This window comes from Haliotis asinina, chromosome 5, assembly GCF_037392515.1.
Source record: "Haliotis asinina isolate JCU_RB_2024 chromosome 5, JCU_Hal_asi_v2, whole genome shotgun sequence".
NCBI lineage: Eukaryota > Metazoa > Mollusca > Gastropoda > Lepetellida > Haliotidae > Haliotis > Haliotis asinina.
Window position 1 is genome coordinate 14,987,629 of NC_090284.1, and position 21,593 is coordinate 15,009,221.

Consider the following 21,593-nt stretch of genomic DNA (forward strand, 5'->3'; position numbering starts at 1 on the left):
AGATCAATGACTATAAATAGCCTGCTTTGAAGAGTATCTTTGTTTGTCTGGTTACCTTGCCGACAGGGCGTTATGAGGGGTGACGGTAGGTGGGGATTTCCTATGATATTATGTTGTAACTGAAGATGTATTAGTCATTGGCCATTCTGAGGGCAGTGAATCAGCTTTTACTTAGTTGCCAGTACGCTTAGTAATTATCGGCTATTGGAAATGACTTTTTCAGGATTTCCTATGAATGTGAATAAAGACTGTCAATCAGGCAATTTATGATGCTGAAACTGAACGTTTCTATGGCAACAGGAAAACAGACAATGGAAAGTTCTAGACAAAATATATAGCTGTACGGTATATCTTTTACAAAAGGGGCTCTGTCTTCAGTTACAAAATATCATATTGTATTTTGAAACACATTTTTTTTCAACATTACAAATATATTTTCTTGTGGCGTCAACTGACATTTGGTACAGGTATAGGATAATATTTGAATAAACATGAAACTGTTAGTTAGAATTATAGATCAGGAGGTAGGAAGCTCTTTGTTGTCGTCATCATCGTGAGGGTTGATTTTCATATCGAGAAACAGCTGTTACAGGATAGATGTGAAATATTAATGTTTATTGCTCAGCATAGGGGATGGTGACCCGTGCTGAATACGAACATGTTGTTTCATCATCACCTCATCCTACATGGTCTTAGCTTGTGCTTTCTTGTCATCAGTTATTAATTTGATAATGTATTCAATGTGTGACGGTGGAAGTTTCAGTGAGGAAAATGTAAATTTTTGTCAGTTTCTGTTGAATGATAGCAACTGTAGTATTTACAGGTAAGTGTTTAGTCTTGGGACACCTGTTTAATCTTAGGCACATTTCAGTTGTTGAGCATTTCAAGCAGATCATTTAAGTTGTTATGTGCAGTATATCGGAACACCTTTTCTTAAGAAATACAATAAAATCTAGATAATTTCAATCATTTTTGAACATAACGGCTAGTGGCCATATGAAATTCATTACCCTGTACTAAATAATACAGTGCAGGCAGAAATAGTAGAGAAATATTGTATAGGTGTTGAAAGCATTGGTTAGGTTGATTGTATCTGGTATAGAGAATATTTTATGACTGTACTGTTTAATGCCATACCAGGAGTGAGTGCTGTGCTGCTAGGAGAAGCATAGAGGTGTCACTAATGAAAAGAGGTGTGCTTTCAGAAGGAAGTTCAGCTGAACTGCAACAATTGTATCATTGACAAATTTACTGATTAAGACGTGTCCCCGTCTAAAGGCAAAGAAGAAATAGTCCTCTTGAGAGTTTCAAGTGTATGTGGCAGCTTGTGGCCGCTAGATAAAGCTGCCAAGGTGTGGAGTTAGCAAAGTCCTCACATCCGCTCAGTGTATAGAGCTCTATGTAACCTGTCAAACAGTTGAATAAATATGCAGATGAGCTTTTGGATAGCCAGTGTTATGGGTGGTTATTGCATCTAGACTTGCTATGAAGATATTTTGTGTGATCTTTTAAGCCCATTAAGATATATCACATGGGGAATTTTACATGGGGAATTTTGTTCGATGTCCTTTTATGAATTATTATGAAAGGTGGATTAATTTCTTTAATTGCAGTTCCTCAATATCCTGAGAGTTAGGTGATTGGCTAGTTTTGTTCATACATCCTCTTCCTAGTCAAGAGTTAATCATTAAACATAGCTATTTATTCGACAAGGAAAATTATTTCCAGGTTACACAATTTCAATGCGTCTCTTAGAAACAAAACACGATTGCCAACTAAATCCCCATTTGATGTGAACCTCCAGTATTTTGTTATCCTGTTATGTCACATGGACAGTGAAAAATTATTGTCTGTGGAAATTTGGTTTAAGGAATTCTAACTTATGCAAATGTTAACAAGTTTATATACGGTAATTTTCTTTCACCTGTGGATTATCATTAACAATTTGATGTCTTAGCATGCCTATTACATGTTTGTGATGCATGTACAATCAATTGCATCACACCAGAAAAAGAGTTACTGAATATTTGTGATCCAACTTCTCTGAGGCTCTCTCCAGTGTTTGTGATGTGTTTCTTGTGGGCCCCAGTCTGACCATTGTTAATATGTGTGTATCTCTGTTGCAGGTGTTCTGGCACTTGGATGTGTTTCGACGAAGCTACAGATGCCTCACAGGCCATGTGTGCATGGGCAACTCCTGTATATTCTGTGCACTGAAGGTAAGCCTGTTACTCTTAGCATTAACACTCAGCCAAGGAATAATGTATATACATTATCACTAAACCAGGGAATCGTGTATACAGGTATAAACTTCCGCCAGAGAACAGCCTTTATTATCTCTAGGGAGTTTCTTGATTTGTTTGGAAATAACATTTGTAAGTTCAGTTCAGTTCATGAAGAACCCAAAGTATAAACATTTTGTGAAAAATTGCTGGATACTCAACGCTGGAAAATTCACCTTACACATGAGTTGTTGTCTCCAGAAAGTTAATGAATGACTTTAGTTTTATGCCAGTTAGCAATATACTAACAGCTCAGTGGCGGCTTCGGAAAGTGAAGGCTCATTGTATCCTGATGAAGTACTCATGGCCTGGATCAAGATTGTAAATTGGGATTATGGAAATAGGGTTTACAGTAATCATACATCTTAATGACTTGGACGAGACAATGCTATAGTGTACGTGCTTGTATCTTCTGTAGACTGGTCAAACAATTATTGCATGTGATGGGCGATGAAACTGTATGCCACATTGTACGTGGAAAGCTTACCTTTGTCCAAGTCCCCTGATTATTTAGATCACAAAGATAACATACAAAGAATCTAATCAGGTGTGACATATTTGGCATAAACCTTTCCATTTTTAATGCCTCTGCAATTTCACAACCGACTTGCTGCATAGACGGAACATGTGTATCTATCTACTAGTGCATGAATTGAGGCTTTCCTTGTTGTTTTCATGAGGACAGCAATGAGCGTAAATGTCTCGCGGGGATACTGGTGACTGAACATCACAACACATGCTGAATGTTCTAATGGCGCCCTGCTGAGATCACACTGACCTCCTTATCAAAGGGGAATAAAGGGCACATCTCAAAATGTTATTGTTTGAGTGTGGGGTATTACCTTAAAAACTTATTAAATGCATTGAAAGACATCAGATATTTGTTCCTGTTCATTAAATGGATTGAAAGAGAATATGTTCCTGAAATGATTGCTCTGAAATGGTAGAGAGACCTGTCAACGTGAACGATTTAGCATGTTGTGAAGTGTGCAGCAACATAGAAACAAAATGGTGTTTGTTGTTGCTTGTTTGAAGACATTAATTATTTAATACTCATAATGATAATTCTAAATTATGTATGATTGCTTGCACATTTTTAATCAGTGACAGATTGTTTTATTGTCTTGCACTGTGTGCACACTCATGTTCTTGTATTAACAGATTTTATTTCTGAAAAATAGATTAGTCAAGAAGAAAGGAGCTGTGTAAAAATAACTTTTCTGTTTTTAAAGATAGTACACAGGTATTTGAAAAATTATAAAAAAAACCAACAAATTGAACCCCAACAACTCTCATTGTAACTATTCTGTCTGTTGCTTCTCAGATATTTGCATTACTGGATGATGATGTTGATTGGACAGACCTGCGTACACGTTCCCGCAACGGGAAGTGTGTTCTGTTGCAACAATAGCTCTGTCACTGTTCATGTTCAGCTACCTGCGAGGTGGCTAGGTTGTTGAAGCTATTATATGATATTTGATCCACACGTGTCTGGATGGGGCCTACTTGTCTCATTGGCGAGAGGACAGCAATCAATAAATAATAAGCTTCTCTACTGATAGTGCAACTCGGCAATCAATACGACAGTGTTGTATGCTCCGGTGGTTTCCGTGTATCGATGTCACCATTTTCCTGACAAATAGTGAACAAGGGAAGCTGGTGCTGTTTGAACCGCTATTCTAATTTGTTTTTCAAACAGTCTAATCCTGGAAGGAACTCATCCATCTTTTTTAACTGTCAGATTAAACAGTCCGTCTGCAAGGTGGAAATGGAGAAGCATGTATTTGTAATGCCTCAGATGATCAATGTTTAGATCTGTGATGGAGGTGAATCTCTGAAACCAACACCTGTGGTTTACCAAGGGAGATGGAAGATTTAATGTGTAAAAGAAACCTCATAAAATCTTACAAAACACCCGTTGCTCTATCCTCGTATTAAAGAAGCTCTCAGTTACTGCCAAATATATTGCTAAAATATACTTACATCCAGTTACTATAGTTATGCAGTATATGACAGATAAATCACATCCATATTATGGTAGTGTTTTTTCTTTAATTCCTTTTGCTTTATTCTCAACCAGCATCAGCAGCGAAGACCTTACAGGTAGACTGGTGGTTTAAAATGGGATAGTGCTGGCATATAAGGCAGACCGGTAGACTATTTGTTGAAGTGTTTAGTCATCACACAAAAGACCTGAGTTCAATTCACCCTGGGTACAAAGTGTCCGCTGCAGTGATATTGATGGAATATTGCTAAAAGCAACATAAAATCTTAATGACTCAGTGTTCGGATAATGGTAAAAATGACCTGAACCAAAGTTCTTGTGTCAGCTAATAAGTCCATTTTATGTAATTTTGATTTTGGTTAATGCATTCTGCCTTTTTAAAAGACATACTTAGTTCTTGTGTCTTCTGTATTTCCATCAATCTGAGAAGTATTTGTTCACAAGCTGTGCTGAGTCTGTTCTTCAGGCTTCAAGTAACTAACACCTACATGACTGTGTTCATACACATGCCCATGAATAGTGAATGTTGTCCTCCAATACTTCAAATGGCATGCATGCCACCAATAGCTATTATTTTGCCAGACCTGAATTATCGGTTACTCTGCACTCACAGTGTTGATTATTAATGACTGACATTTGAGCTTTGAGAAGAGGAAACAAGTTGGAGATGTGAGTGAATGAGTGAGTGAGTAAGGGACCCCGGGAAGATACTTCACACATAGTACCCATATGGGGAATCAGACTAGAAAGTTATGTCTGGCAGTCATACAAATGATTAGTCATCAAAAATTGATTGCCTTCATTTTTTGTTTTGAATATTATGTTAAGTAAAACTAGATCACATCTAAAGAAAATATGTGATGTCGACATCAGTCCTGAAAACCTTGTCAGGATAGATTACTATGTAAGCTGACTGAAGCACCACAGCTATGTTCACTGTGGATTTTCAAATGTATACATTGTTTGATGTGTCATTTCCTAATTATTTGCAGGTGATATTCACACAGCTTCAGTACAGTGATCAGACGTCACTCCATCCAGATGCACTCCGCAAAGCTTTGGCGGAAACGTTCGCCAACCAGCAGCGCTTTCAGTTGGGCCACATGGATGATGCTGCAGAGTGCTTTGTAAGTAGAACATGTCAAAATAATGGCCAGCTTGCCAGTTGAATGACAACCTAAATGGTGACATGACAGCCACAAGTGTCCGTAACATGTTGACCCAGTTTACTGTCCTTAAGTCTTGAAACAGTCTCACCTGACATTCTACAGGCGACAGGTCAGGAAATTAGCCTAATTTCATCGTCATACATCATGCAGGTTCTGAAACAAGAACACCTGAAAAGCATTTGATCTATTGGCAGATTTGTATTTTTGAAAATGGCCTAATTCTCTTGCACCTGTCTACACTTGACTCAAAAGGAGTTAAAGAGCAACCGGTTCTTTTTAATTACTTACTTAGTTTGTCATGGATTCTTTTGAATAGTTATTATGTTTTAGCAGACAAATTTTACAAATTCTTTTGTAATACATTTTTAATTTCTGTGTACAATCAATATATATGTAGGCCTAACCTTGAGGAACATTTAATGATTATATTCTGAACATTGCAAGAAAGTTACGAAGTGATTTGGTTTTTTAAAATAATCGAAGAAGTTAAAACCCACATCATCATTATGTTTAATACCAGGAAAAGTGTAACAGAAGCAGCTGATCTCACAACGGATTCAAAGTGAAGATGGCAAAGGGATTGTACTAATAGTAACCACGTAGATTTATTTTTAATTTCCAGTACTTTGTGGCTGCCCTGTATATTTTTTGTGTGCAACTGAGTACAGTATTTAAGCGATGAAAAAGTTAATTTAGCATGTTGTTGCGTGCCAGGCTGTTGTATAATGAATAATGGTGGTAATGTAGTCTTATAATGAAGGTGCACCTGTTGAGATAATGATTAGGTTCTTTGGTCCTTGGAAGTCAGATAAAATGCATCAATATTGATTATGACCCAGGGGGCATATAGGAAACACTTGGCTGTTCCATCAGGTATTTTTCAAATTATTTATTCCATTTTAAGTTAATTTTTGTGCCAATTTAGAATAAGAAAATAAGGGAATCGCGATCATGCAAGATCCCAATAAAACTGATTAGTATTTTACCTTGAATTAATCATTTGCTGTTGTGCCTGTGTGAGGTAGCATACAGTTTAAGTTTAAATTTGCAAACCAGAAGAAAGGGATTTTTTCCTTAAAATCTCCAAAGATTCATTGTAATCACCTTCTGGAATTCAGGTGTGCCTGTGTATTCATGTATTCAGTAAATGAAACAATGAAGGTTTTATTAAAGTTTGCAATAGAATATGCGTGTAAGAGTGCCTGGGAAGACATTGGTAATGCTCATAAAAGTCCACAGTAGACAGAAGAGATGCTTAAGGCTGTCACAGTATCTTCATGAATCTGAAGTGCAGTGGGGTAGCCTAGTGGTTAAAGTGTTTGCTCATCATGCTGAAAACCCAGGTTTGATTCCCCACATGGGGTAAAATGTGTAAGGCCCATTTCTGGCTGTGACATTGCTGAAATACAGCTACAAGCAGCATAAAACTAAACTTGCTCACTCGTTCCTGTATCTGAAGTGCAATGAATGTGATTAGTATTACTACTGTACCTACACGTCTCCACATGCATGCCTACTGACAATAAACATGTGCTGTTTACAGACATAGGGAGCCTCACTGCCACACACAGTTTAAAACATTCTGCCACCCACATTCACTCTCAATCATGTTTGATATATAACAGTACTCCCTATTTAACCCTTAACAAAAGATAGGCAAGTACACTTTATTCAGTGGCCTTAAGTGCTGCTCGGCTTTCACTGACTCATTTGTATAACAATCCTAATGGAATGTGATCACAACATCGAAACACCGACACAGAAATTCTTGGTAGACACAGGAATACTTGATAGAAATGTGTACCGCTTTTCTGCAAGTGCAAGTTAACCTCCGCGTTTACCCACACACAGATTGGCAGACTGCACTGTGTTTTTCACACTACAACTACACTTGTACATTGAGCCATGTGGTCTGGAACGTTCAGGTGTATTTATCATACACATTCCACCGGCCAGGAGAGGCTGGTGTGGTAAATACGGCCTTTGTCACGGTCAGTTTGTCCCTGTGAAAGCTAAACGTCACGACACTCCACCACTACACCTCTAACCCAAACCATTTGCCTTTTACAGGCTTTGCCTGAGGTAAATGGATCAATATTAGGACAGGTATTTGCTTTGTATTTTTGTGCCATAACCACCACACACAAAAATCGTATGCATTGTAGTTGAGAATTGTGGGAATATTTGATGAGACCTTAGGCTTCAATGAAGAGGATTCAGGGATACAATGTCACTGTTTTACCGTAGGATGGTCTGAAACTTCTGAATTATTAGATGGGAAAAGTAAACATCTTGTCATCAGCATCTGATGACAAATAACAATGCGGCAGCTTGTTCCAGATTAATTTCTTCACAACATAAATCAATCACAATAAATTTCCTGCTGCTTGATGATTAGTGTAAAGTAAATGAATAAAAAAAATAATATAATAGATATAAGAAGAGTATTTATTGTGCACAACTCTCATATGGGACAGACTTTTTCAATACCAATCTGGTATGTACAGTGACTTCATTATTATCTATTGCACCATTACATTGTGGGTTTTGTGTATGTTGTATCGCTGAACTGAGTGAAGTTTGTCATTGTACAATAAGGACTCAAATTATATTAGGGAGCAATATGTCAATGGCTACTGTAATGTGAACCAGTAACAAGTGTTCGTTTAGTTGTCTTTTCGCCTCAGTTAATCCTGTGTCTGTAAATGGATGGTAATTGATGTTTAGCATCATGGGCCGACTGTATCCTCAATTAAGCTTGTCTTTGTATGAGACATTCATCTTTTGCTGACCTTGTTAGGCACTAATCTGTTGCATCATGGACTGTTATTCCACGGATGACCAATATGTGTTTCTATTTTCTGCAGGAGAACATCCTACGCCGAATCCATCTCCACATCGCTAACGACCACAGCGAGGATGACTGCACGGCACCCCACTGTCTGCCACACCAGAAGTTTGCCATGTCGGTCTGCGACCAGGTGAGTGGCGCCATCTATCTAGACCCATCCCATTCCTATTTTCATTTCTTTGATGTACTCAGGGGTTAAAAAATCCCATCGCCCGACGCCCGGGACACGTCAATTTTCATTTCAGGCAATCAAATAATGGTATCTTACTTGTCCATGTACCACTAGAAAATTTCCACTTATGATCATAATAATTATAATAATAATAATTATGATAATAATTTAGAGCTATCGTTCATTGAAATTTATCATTCTTTGATAAATAGTCCAGTAAACATTAACATCAAACACTGTTAGAAAATCAGGGCAAGTGGAAAATTGGGACAAGTTACTTTCTTGAAGTCACTGGATCTGTGGCAAGTAGTTTTTGAAAAAAATTGAACCCCTGGTACTAAATAATTTTGATCCAGGGCTGTTTAACCTTTCATTTTTACCTCAAGGTTATTACAAGGACCCAGACGATTGCCTCTGGTAGTCTCTACAATGAACAAATTCACATGTGCTGAGTCATATCGTGTCATGAAATTTCCTGTATTTATCATTACACAATAAGGAGAAAATACCCACAATCAGTCATTGATTTTGAGTTTGTCATTTTTCGATAACCCATCAGGTTGTGTGTTGCAAGGGAGGTGAATAGTGTGTAATAGTGTACACCTCTCACCTGAAACTGTCATCTCAAGGGTGACTTACTTGTCAGTTTCCAATATTTCTCACCAGATGTCCCCAGAGGCTGTGCTCATTGATCAGCTTTGCTGCCAATAAAGTTGACAGTTGCGAATATCCTGAGGCTATTGGGTACAGCCGATAATGCTCAATGCTGCAGTGGTTTCTCCTATGTAATTAATATTGATTGACCTAAATTGATTTCATATTACATACACAGATGTATCAATCAACAGAACAGCATCGCAACAGCTTGCCACAAGACATTTACCGAGTCAAACTGATGGTTGTTTGTCCTTCTGTTTTGTTTGTATTTTTTTCAGTTCCATCAATATATGAATACACGATTAATATGAAGTTAACTAAATCATTCATTTGGCCTTTATTTGGGTTATTGATTAGGAGCAAATTATGTTTGCAAAGCACATACCCTTTGGACATTTATGAGGAAATAATAATACTGATAGGAAACTTCTGCTGTTTGATTAGCTGGAATATGTCACTGGTGGTTTTTGTTTGTGTTTTGGTGAGAAAATATATATATTAGGGATGGCAGCATTGGCTAGCTGGTTAGTACACACTGCGTCTGTGCTGAAGATTCAAGCTTAATTCCCATTGAGTATTGGCACACAGATTAGACTGGATGGAAATACTTTGAAAATTTGATTGCTCATTTTGATGAATGCCAGTTAAAGTGCTCGTCTGAAAGAAATAATTTACAACATCTTTAAGACTTTAAAGACTAACTCATTATTCATGGCAACAGTAAGAAATGTCGCTTTTTCTGTACTTGATAACCAGGATTTGTCACAAACGATTGAGACAAACATACTAGACCTTGTTTGTGTTTGTCATCCTGATTGCTGTAGAGGTGTTACTGTTCCCGGCCACAGTTTATCTAACAATTTGATGTTGCCATTAACAGATCGTGTGCCCATGTGGAGCAAGCTCCAAGCCTCACAATTTCCAGGAGATGGTGCACTATGTGACTGCCAATAATCTTGTGTAAGTACCACAATTGTACCTTGGTACATACTTCCTGCTGAACTCTGATACACCTAAACATGGCACTTTATTCTCCAGCATATTGAAAACATTGGTGTAATTAAGATTAGATTTTTTACAGATCTTTGAAAGTCCTTCTCTGTCAGCTTTGATTTTATCTCATATTTCCCATTTAAATACTCATTTACATTGATTGGATACATGGATGAATTGGTGGTTGTGTAAAATGAATCGCCTCAGTAATCATGTTTATTTGTGACTACAGGTCTCAGTCACGTCTCATGCAGAAGAGTGGTGATATTCTCCATCCAGACAGATTTGGTCTTCTACTGCGAAGTGCTGTTGCCATGGGTGACATTCGATCATGTCCTGTAAGTATAAATTACTTCTTGTCACGATATGGCTGCAATATTGCCGATGTGACGTTAAATAATAACTCACTCACTATAAATTACTGCAAGCTAAAATTTTTAATAATTTTAAATGTTATATGGTGCTGGTACAATGAACAAAACAACTTCTATAAACAAAGATTTGATGATTGTTTTCATTTTACAGGGTAACTGTGGGAAAAGTGTCCAGATTCGAAGAACATTAAAGAGTTGCCCTGATGTTGGTGAGTTCTAGCAGAAATATCCTTATCTGACTGCATTTGACCAAAACCTGCTCATGGTATTCATTTCAGTTCATGCTGCAGGCAATGAGTTCCCTGACTGAGTACTGACTAATAGGAACTAAGTGATTATTCTGAGGCTATATCTTTTGTTTATATAGAGTTAATGTGACTGCTTTATTACATTTTCAGTGAGTGTGGGACTAGTTTGGGACTCTGACCATCCAAGCATAGAGATGACAACCGAGGTTGCCCGAAACATTGGAACAACAATCATGTTGCAGGATGTAAGTGGATTGTTATGTTCAGCCTTTCTTTATCAAGACAATTTTCAATTTCTGTGTATCATGGGTCTGTCTGTCTGTCTGTCTGTCTGTCTGTCTGTCTGTCTGTCTGTCTAACATGGCACTGTTTCTGTTCAGGTGTTCCATTCCGTGCTGCTGGACATGAATTCCCTTCCCAAGCTGCATCTGGTCGGTGTGGTGTGTTACTACGGCAAACATTATTCCACCTTTGTATTCCACAGCAAACTGAAAGTATGGATCTACTTTGATGATGCAACTGTCAAAGAGGTATGGTATAATTCAGTTATCACCACATCATGATTGTTTCATTGAAATATTCTACCAAAGAATGACGTCGAGTTTGTTTGTAATACCACATGCAGTTTTATGCCAAACATGGCTTTCCTGTTGCCAGATTGGTCCCAACTGGAGCCATGTTGTAGACAAGTGCATGCGAGGTCGGTACCAACCTTTGTTGCTGCTGTATGCCAACCCTGCTGCCACTCCTGTTCCCGTGGAGACCGCTATGAAGAAAAGAACCATGGCCGAAGGATACTCTTTCCCTGCATGTATGTAGTACCTGTGTTTATTACTGTAACACTTTGTAGATTTCTTTGAGGAATACATAACCAAAGCATCTAAGAAGATAGGAGGTTTCAATGTGTCATCTGTTTGATTGTAAGATTTCATTAATGAAATAACCCCAGCAGGATTCCAGGATGGAATAGGTTCTTGTCAACATGTGTGACAGATTTTTAGTGGTGATGATAAAAGGAAATTTCATGTTATGGACTTTGATTATTCATTTATGACAATTTCCTTTATATTCCACAGGTGCATATGACGATAGTGACAGTGGCTTGGACAGGACACATGAAAGCATTAAGAGCATGCCAGCAAGAAGGTCAAGGACACCAAATCCTGACCAACATGCAAACACTGATACAGGCAGACGGGCTGTGACTCCTGGACCCGAGAATTGGCAAAATGATGCACCCCGACCATCTGGCAAGCAGATTCAAGCTGAACATAAACGCCAACCAAGTTTTTTGTATGCCATGTCAGGAAAATCTGCAACCAACAATGCTCAGCCAATGGTAAGTGGCAGCTACCATCCAGAGAGGGATATTCTTTATGGTGGACAGTCTTCTGGAGACCTTCAAACTCTTGAGGAGGATGGTGATGGCAACTACACTCTGTCCACAAAGGATCCATTCAGAAGACCATCTCTCAATTTTGATCCCACCAACTTACCTGTCACACAGGCCATGGCGAGAGGGAATGAAGCCTTCAGGAAGGATAGCTTTAAGAAGGGAAAGGACAGAGTCCGCAGTGATGTTGTAAGGTATCAAGTCTCCCCAACCAATCAGCCCAATTCGCTGGAATATCAAAGGGCCCATCAGAACACCATATCTAATGGTGAGGATTCAGTCAGCATTAACTCTGACATTGTCAACCCGAACCAGCACCGTGTAGTTCGTCCAAAACCATCTTCACATACCTATGAGAACATTGACAGCATGTCGCACAGCCCAGTCCAATCTGGTCTGGCAACACTGCCAAGAAAGAAGAAGCTAGTGACTGCAGAGCAATATCGATCAGAATCAGAAATCAATGTCCTTAACAGACAGAACTCAATGGGAAACATCCACATCAAGGACCAAGTTAATAAGCCTCTAAACAAAAAGGCAGTGCCTATTCCTGTATCCATGCCTGTTATACCTAACACAGCCAACATGAGGCAGGAGGGTCAGCAAGGAGCAGATTGTGTAGATGGTGGACCACCTTGCCGAAGAGCTGCACCTCCTCCACCAGGGCAACCTCAGCGACCAGTTCCTCCTGTTCCCAACCATGACAAGCAAGGCTCAACTGGCAAGACAGCTGATGGTAAGAAAACTAAAGTTAAAAAGTCTGCCAAAAATGGCGAGAAGAGAAAGAACAAGAAGAACAAAGATGGAGATTTTGTGGATGATCCAGTCATGTATATTGAGCGAAGTATGGTTGAGAACATCCTGAAGCATCAAGGTGTCCAGAGACAGGGCTCTTCTGTCAGTAATGCTAGTTACACCAGTGGCAGCAGCATTGAGTCGGACAGTATGATGGGCAGACTTCTCGCAGGTCGGAATGGTGAGGGGAAGAAGGCCTTGAGTGTGGAGATTCCGTATGACAATGTTTCCATAGGATCATACAAAGATTCTGGTTATGGCAGCAGTGATCGGAACAGCTCCAGTTCAACTGGTAGTGAAACCGTCAATCCTTACTCTGTGTACTTCCTTTCTAGGGGCATGATTGTTCCAAATACCATCAATAACCATCATCCAGCATATGATCGCTCTCACAGCTTGAAGTCTAGTCCAAGTCCAGACAGTCATCATGATAACCCTATGTCTGAAGTTAACAAGCAGGGTCCTCCACCTATGAATGGACAAATGGGAAGTGACCAACAACATCATAAACACCATGATCAGCTGCATGGTCGGCAGGTTCTGCATCCCATCAAGGAGAGGAGTTTTGAGGACACGCTCAGGTCATCACCTGCACCTTTCCAGGAGGCTACCAAAACTGTGGTTGAGGTGCGGCGTCCTGGACAGCCCCCATCCTCTTCCCCCAGCCCAGCTCCATCCCCGCCTGAACCCCTACCGACTGCTATGCAGAGGGAAGGTGAGTGTTGACGACATGACTTAAAGTGACAAAACCTGTTAAGTGATAATAGTAGTAACAGCAATTATATTACTAATGGCTGCCTTAAACTCTTTAATTCTTTATATTACTAATGGCTGCCTTAAACTCTTTAATTCTTTATAATACTAATGGCTGCCATAAACTCTTTAATTCTTTTGGCATATTCCAGCAGCTTCTGTTCCTGGTTATGCATTTGGAGCTAATGGTAATATTAAATGTGAAACTGTTCACTGCTATAATTTCCTGACTTGTGTCTGATTGGATGTGTATTTGTTCTCATTATGATTATGATATATGAAAGAGACTTACATATTGCTGCTAGCCCATCTGGGGTTTGGTGTTCGTTTGTCACGCCGAAGACTAGTTTTCATTCACAATACTCAATATGTGATGTGTGATGCGCACAATATGTGATGTCCTTTTCTGGTGTCCCCTGCGGTGATATTGCTGGAAAATTGCTAAAAGCGGCATAAAACTACACTCACTCACTCACTCACTGATAGCCCTTCTCTGTTTAACCTGACCTGTGTGTTCCAGTGGCCGTGTGCAGTGACCACTTCCTGATGCTCTGCCGCAAATCAGATGATCTGATGGATCAGTGTATCCTGTCTGAAACTGATGGGAAACTAGAGGAAGCTCAGCGCTTCTGTGACAGCGCCTCTGGTGAGCTGCTGCGCTTCTCTGCACAAATACATGATTCATATGCTTTTGTAATAATGTTTATTATAAACAACAGCTGGTTGATAATTGTTATTTTTAGTTCTGGTTGTCATGGTTGCAGTATTCATGATGACAGTAACTCGATGTGGAAAATATATTTCACATCAGAGTCAATGAACCTCCCATGAGTATTTAAAGATCTATGTATAATGTACATATGTATATGGATTATGTATCTAATTTTGGTTTAATAGAATTACGATGATCCATAAAAGCTCATAGAATCTTAGGGAAAGGTTATGTAATATGTGTCTACTTTTTCAAGGTTGCCTTCGTGAAGCGATGAATCAGAAAAGTATCACCCACCAGTCACTAGTCTACGCACAAAGGAAGCACAACGCATGTCTTCTGAAGGCCAGGAGTCTGGCACTACGCATTAACTCAAGGGCCATGCAGGACAGGTCTGGTGACTCACAATGTAACAGCAGGTATGTGGGAGTTGCTTCCCTTGGGCAAACTTTTTAAACACTCCAGGTTCTTGGACAACCCTTAAACCACTGTTATCCCAGCTATATTCTTAAGTGTTATACCAAGACAAAATGAACAGAATGTGTGAAAGTTATTTTTGGTTTTCCCAAGCATGATGACATGTGTATATTGCCTCAACAAACTGCATGAAACTAGACCAGTAGTTACTGCAAATGAAACGCAGCAATTAAGAAGACAAATATTCCTTCATTGCAGTATTACATTATGATGAGGGGTCATGGGGCGGGTACCCCAGTGGTTGAAGCATTGGCTTGTCATGCCAAAATCCAGGTTTGATTCCCCACATGGCTACAGTGTGTGTGGTCCATTTTTGATGTTCCACACACCATGATGTTGCAGAAATATTGTTAAATTGGGCATAAAACTATACTCACTCTCTCACTCACAGAATGATGAGTCTGATGCAGGTGATTGTTATAAATCTTTTGTTGTGCTTCAGGCTGACCATGAACAGCAGTGATTCGGACACATCAAGTCAAGATGGTGGTTCAGTCAGAAGTAGCAGTTCCAGAGACAGATCACAGAAGTGTGCTCCAGGCTCTGTGAACGCTAGTTCTACATCTCAGCCAAATAAGGCTCACTTACGAACTGACAGTGGGTTGTCTCACCATGACAGACAGGGTAGCAGTTCCTCTCAGCATCACCGGCAGAGCAGCTCCTCCACACATGTGGATGCCCCACAGAAGGAGCTTCGGGAAGATGTGTATTCTCATAATACAGTGACTCGGTCCAACTCGGATCAGTTCAACCATAATCATAACATGGTTCATTCTCACACAGACAGTAATCTCTCCTCAAAGTCAACCTCCTCTCATGCTTCAAGTCAATTTTCTGGATCTCAAGAAAACATAGACATTTATGCAACCCTTCCGCGGAGGAAAAACAAGAAGCCTGTTGATCCTAAACCCAAAGATGCAGATGTATACCAGTCATATCTCAATAAGCAGAAATCTTTAAATTCAAATCTTAGTGTTGACAACATGCGGACATCCTCTGGTTCCAGTACACCAAATTCGATGGATGGGCGTGAATCTGATTCAGGAAGCTCCACAGGCCGACCAAACAAGCTAAGCCAGTCAGAGATAAGAGATCTTCTTGAGAGGAAGTACATGAGAAGACAACAAGAACAGATCAACCAGAGATTTGCAAATTCTCATAGAGAAAGCTCATCTTCACAGCCTGTCAATGGAACACCAAACTATCCACATCAACAACACCAGCAGCAACAGCAGCAACAATCAACATCGACACCATCAGCTCATCCCCATTCTACCCAGGAAGTGAGGAACAAGTCAATGACAAGCCAGTCAACAGAGGTTGGTAGAAGTCAGCGACCTATGTGTCCTACACAACTGAAGCCTGCTGAAAGGTCCGGACAGTACACTGTCTTGAGGCAGTCCCAGCAAGCAGCCAACAAACCAGCTGTTCCTCAAAAGAATGTATCAATGAATACTTCAAGAGGTCCATCCAATGGATTGTCACCCAAACCAACATCATCGTATGGCAGCCAATACCTGAATGTACCCCAGCATCAGGGACGGCCGCTTGAACGAAGCGCCTCACAGCCTGACTGTCAGAAACTTGTAGATTCCTCGCTCGCTAGTAACCCAGGTACTTTACTAACTGACCCACAATGCATGTCTCACAGCAAGCACATTAGCATGTTTTTACATAAATCGTCCCCAGTCTTCTAAAACCAAGGGAAATGTGATTCAACACAAGCTGTTTTATGCATTTTAATATCCCTGATGGAACATGATTCCTCAGTGCTTTTATACCTCATACATAAAACCACATGATTTGGTCTTAAGGTAATGTGCTTGCTAGATTTTGAATTATTAATTTGTATAGAGATTGTAATAACAGTGTGTTCAGATTAATCCTAGTTTGTTTTGTCCTGTCTTGTCCATTCCAATATTAGTAATACTAGAACTTTCCACACCATTCACTTTAATCCAGGTTATTTCATTTCCATTTTTGAGGACAACAACTGGATTGTTGTTGTACGGGAATGGAGATATAATTCACTGGAAAACTGAAGATGTTTTTACAATAGTTAATGACTTCTAACCATATTAACACTTTCTGTGAAAGGTGATACTGGCTTTCCAAGCTAATACTTTCTGATCTTGGCATTAACCTCTGAGGAAGAAGCTTAGGCAGAATGTCTGTCTGTTCAGTTACCCTTTGCTGAAGAGAGGCGGCAGTATTGTCTGTGCAGGCATCTTTTACTGCTCGAGTGTGGTTCTCACTATTCAAGTGTTACTGTGCTTGCTTCTCCAGGTGGGCGTGGTCCCAGTAATTCCCGCCGGGGACGGGGGGATCTCCATCCTCCCTCCTCATGGCCGGGACAGCTCTCCACAATGCGCCAAAATTCGGCAGTAAGTATTGTGTCATGATAGATGGTCATTGGTTAACTCCCTTGGTTTTGCATGTTGTCTTGTGTGTTATGCATGGCATCAGATTTTGGATTTCTTTGGGCTGATTTTAACCTTATTTAGTTTGGTTCTGTTAATATATTTTATTTCCATAGTTTATTAAATGTTAGAGTAGAGGTATGTAATAGAAACGTTTGTATTTTACTTTGATTGCAGTCTGCAGGTTTTCTTTTTTATGTCTTATGAATACCATGAATAGTTGCATGTAATCAGATTCTGAAAAATTGTTTCATTATTTTGAACCTGCTTTTTTATAAACATTTAATATTTTAGATGATTTTCACTATTTAGTGCTTTTCATATGACTCTATGAAAGACAGTAGGTCTGTATTTTGTTGTAGTATTTGTAAAACTGAAAACAATTTTGAATATCATAATCAAAATCCTTTCATCATACTAAGAATGTCTGAATGTTTCTGTGGTATCATCCAGCACTCACTTCCATCATAGGGGCGGTGGTGAAGCCTAGTGGTTAAAGCATTCACTCGTCACACCAACGACCCGGGTTCGATTCCTCACATGGGTACAATGTGTGAAGCCCTTTTTCTGGTGTCCCCTGCTGAGATATTGCTGGAATGTTGCTCAAAGCGGTGTAAAACTGAACTCACTCACTCACTCACTTCCATCATACTTTTCTCGCTGACTTTCCTGCCATTTTTATGTAAACTAATCTTCCATAGTCACTAACCACTGTAGTAAGCACTAACATTTGTCACAAGTTTCTGACCATCGAGCTGTGAGTTAAGGGACCAGTCTTTTCCTCACAATCTTTCCAGCACATTTTCAAGTGTGCAAGCTGGCATAACCTATTTTGTTGCTGCCTGGGTTCCTGTTTGTCCATGTGAATTATTAAAGTAATCTTTGCTTCCCCTTATTTTGGTGAATATTTTGTTCTTGAACAGAAAAGGTACTTTTTAATTGAGTGACTTCTTTGCAAGTTGTCTCTTTGTATGAATCATGATGGTTATTGTTTTGATGATAAATATGGGACACAATCGTTTACAACTTGTGAGTTGACATAAATTATGTAGAATCATTTGCTGCCTTTCTAATAACATTTTAGATGAAAATTTCTTTGCTTTTTCTTTGCACAGTTAGCAGTGCTTGAATGTTGTCCTTGACCTCCCTTGCAATTCCTCCCGAACATATTAATGACTCACTAATGATCAGACATTTTAAAGACCCATCTGTGTTGGTGTTAACATTGTCCCATGTTATATTTCAGAGCCAGCCTGACTTGCGATGTAACCAGCTGTTGATAAACGATGCTTCCTATTGTGGTAGTGATAACTCAAGCGAGTTAGATGATGTAAAACCCAACGTCAGTGTCCGTGCTTTAGCATCCCGCTTTGAAACTGTGACTGTAGAGCCTCAGACCCGCAGGCATCCTGTCCGAAAACAGAACTCTGATGCAGGGTACATTGCCCAGCGACAGCGAAGCAAATCAGAGTCAAACTCGTCTGTTAAAAAACCCAAGTCGGTGTTGAAGAGCAAGAAGGCAAAGAACAACTGGCCAAGGAAATCTGTGACTTTTTGCGAAGACATTGCACGAGTGGCAAATATTGAAAACTCAAACCTTGGTTACGAGTCTGCTGCTGAAACATCATCACCAAGGTTACGTGTTGATGATAGGGCATATTATAGTGATGATGAAGATAGATATAGTCACAAACCAGGGTATGCGGACTCAGAGGTAGAAGACATGGACAGTTCTAACAGTGACGAGAGTCCTCCAGCAGGGGTGCCCGGAGACCAGTTATGTCACTTGTGCAGCAAGAGATGTGTTGTGGCTGGCAGCCAGTTCTGTGTTAACTGCCAGTTCTATATGAGTCGTATGATGCCCAACAGTCAGTAGTCTGTCCATTGTATATTTAATCGTATCCCTCAGGCAGAGCATTTCTTTAACCCTTTCTTCCATGGGTACATTGTAAACATGAAACATCCCTTTTATACATTTTGTGCCGAAAACCATTTTGTAGGGAAGGTTAAACAGTATTTCTGACCTTATATCAAAATTTAAAATTTTCTCAGGGAGAAAAATTTTTATGACATTATCCATCATAGTATGCTTTTACCATTATGATGCATCTGCACAGAGAAAGGGTTAATGAATCTGAATCTATTTCGTCCAGTGGCATTGATGCCATGTGATGCCTTGTCCAATCTGTCCATTGGTACTATGCACTACTACGCTTTATATCATGATGTGCTATGCACTCCTTGTTGCAGGTGATGTACCGGAGCTGCCTTTCGTAATTCCCTATATATTTGTAAAAATGGGCTTTGGGATATTCATTTTGGATTTGGGAGTTCGATGTCAGCTTCTTCCATAGCTGATGTGTAAATGTTTACTTTATATGTCTTCACTCATACGATGGGGTTTGGACTCGATATGAAGAGAACAAATGATATTATTATTAAGTGTTGTCAATTCTTTGTTTGGTTAAACCAAAGATGTGAACAATATGAATGTTAATTGTATAGAATATTGGCAGTTTTCATGCCAAGCTTTGGTAAATTGTAAAGATGTTTGTCAATTGTTTTGTGTGTGTTAGACACAAAGATGTAAATACACAACTGTTGTGGATATAGGATGCCTTGACATGATCAGTGAGGTACAGAGCAGGGTTATTTGTGTCAGGGCTGATAACACACGTATCACGTATATCTTCCACCGTATCAGCATCAGACAACTGCCATTTTCACCCGTTTTGCTGTATATGGTACTGAGTACTATATCTGATACTTGAGAGATACAGTGATATCGCCCCTCACATTGAGATGTTAATGTACAGAGAGTTGTACTTAAACATCTAGTCAGCATCTAGTGTACAGCGCTGTCTCATTATCACCTTTTATATTTTTATGAAAATATACAACAGTGCTGGTAACATTGTTGAAGAGTTTTGTAATATCTCATATCATATTTTCCTTATGCTTTTTTTCAGCCTGTTGAGACATCACTTGACACATTGGTTCATTGTTCCCTACGGCAGCATTCTTTTTGAGACTAATGCATGACTTGTTTATTCGTTTTCAAAATATGCTTACCAAATTTCATATCTTTCACTTTTTGATATGCTTCCATATCATGTTGCAAATTAAGTCCATAAAACATAAGATTTCTATCTTTGGCACCTAAATTTATGAGTTTTGAGAAAGTGTGTTATGGAATGTCATGCAAGAGTATTTTTGAAGAAGCATTGAAAAACTAGATATCAAAAGACTTTATTTCAAATTCGTCCAAGTTATGTCTGTGTTTGTGATAATAATTGTCATTTATTTACCCTTCCATTTGCTAATTCTCATGTTTATTTGACATCTGAGGTAGATATGAGCATTGGTTAGTGTAAGAGTAAATTTAAGATGGCATTTGATTTCTAGGAGTTAAAGGTTTATTGTTTATCCACCTACATATCCTTTTCTATTTTCTTTTTTTTCGAGACTTCGTGAAAAGGATTACAAAATGCTATGCTGAGACACTGGTCATTAGTTATGGTGGTTAAAGAATTAACCTTTAAGTGAAAGATTTGATTTCATTTCTTGTGTGAAATAGATACGTTTTTTTAGGATATTAATAAGTTCTTTTATCATATCAGCAAGTTGTTTGTTAAATTAGAATGTTTATTTTTGTATCAAAGGTTGTTGCCAGGTATGAGTGTAATTCTTCACAAAGAAATGTCATGTCCTGCTTGCTTGTTCTCAGAGAGCTTTTGCTTATATTGCTTTAAGTGTAAAATGGTACAAATGCTGTCTTCTAAGGAAAGAAAGATTTCTTACCAGATACTGTTTCATAGGTATTGACTGCAATAGAATGTTGACTAGAAATAAATATAAGCTTTCTTGGGGAAGGTGAGACAAGAAATGGATCTGAGGACTTCTGTGATCGAAATGCACACAGTAACATATCAAAATACTATTTGTTCCATGACCATTATGTTCATGAATGACATTCCAGAAACATGTACTTTGACCATTGATACCATCAATCACAGGCTTATATCATGAAACAATATAAATAAAATAGTTTACAGAAATATAACGCATCTTTTGTTCTGAATTCCCTGAGAAATTAGGTCAGTGCTTCTAATGGCATGTGATATGCAATGTTAACACATAACTTCTACATTAGATGAGCTCTGATCATTTTCAAGATCTGGCATCAGGGAAGCATTATCAATCATGAGACATCATTGACTGATGTGTACATGTTCTGTCATTAGCTTAACTATACTGCTGTTTATGCTTGCCAGCATTTGGGTGTGTGTGTT

At 39.0% G+C, this 21,593-nt stretch overlaps 1 protein-coding gene across 3 annotated transcripts in view; it reads left to right on the forward strand.

Annotated features, from left to right (window-relative positions):
- The window catches only part of LOC137283682 (uncharacterized), a 39,293-nt gene extending 17,929 nt beyond the window's left edge, over window positions 1-21,364 (forward strand). The window contains exons 3-17 of one of the 3 annotated variants that reach the window (XM_067815331.1): window positions 2,127-2,219; window positions 5,280-5,414; window positions 8,324-8,437; window positions 10,017-10,096; window positions 10,362-10,467; window positions 10,655-10,712; window positions 10,902-10,996; window positions 11,132-11,281; window positions 11,409-11,562; window positions 11,828-13,654; window positions 14,213-14,338; window positions 14,661-14,823; window positions 15,324-16,495; window positions 17,168-17,265; window positions 18,548-21,364. In XM_067815331.1, the coding sequence (XP_067671432.1) occupies window positions 2,127-2,219; window positions 5,280-5,414; window positions 8,324-8,437; window positions 10,017-10,096; window positions 10,362-10,467; window positions 10,655-10,712; window positions 10,902-10,996; window positions 11,132-11,281; window positions 11,409-11,562; window positions 11,828-13,654; window positions 14,213-14,338; window positions 14,661-14,823; window positions 15,324-16,495; window positions 17,168-17,265; window positions 18,548-19,177 (5,001 nt within the window). In that variant the 3' untranslated portion in view covers window positions 19,178-21,364. The remainder of the gene's footprint in view (window positions 1-2,126; window positions 2,220-5,279; window positions 5,415-8,323; window positions 8,438-10,016; window positions 10,097-10,361; window positions 10,468-10,654; window positions 10,713-10,901; window positions 10,997-11,131; window positions 11,282-11,408; window positions 11,563-11,827; window positions 13,655-14,212; window positions 14,339-14,660; window positions 14,824-15,323; window positions 16,496-17,167; window positions 17,266-18,547) is intronic. The other 2 variants (XM_067815333.1, XM_067815332.1) reach the window with 2 other exon arrangements.
- Window positions 21,365-21,593: the final 229 nt, after the last annotated feature.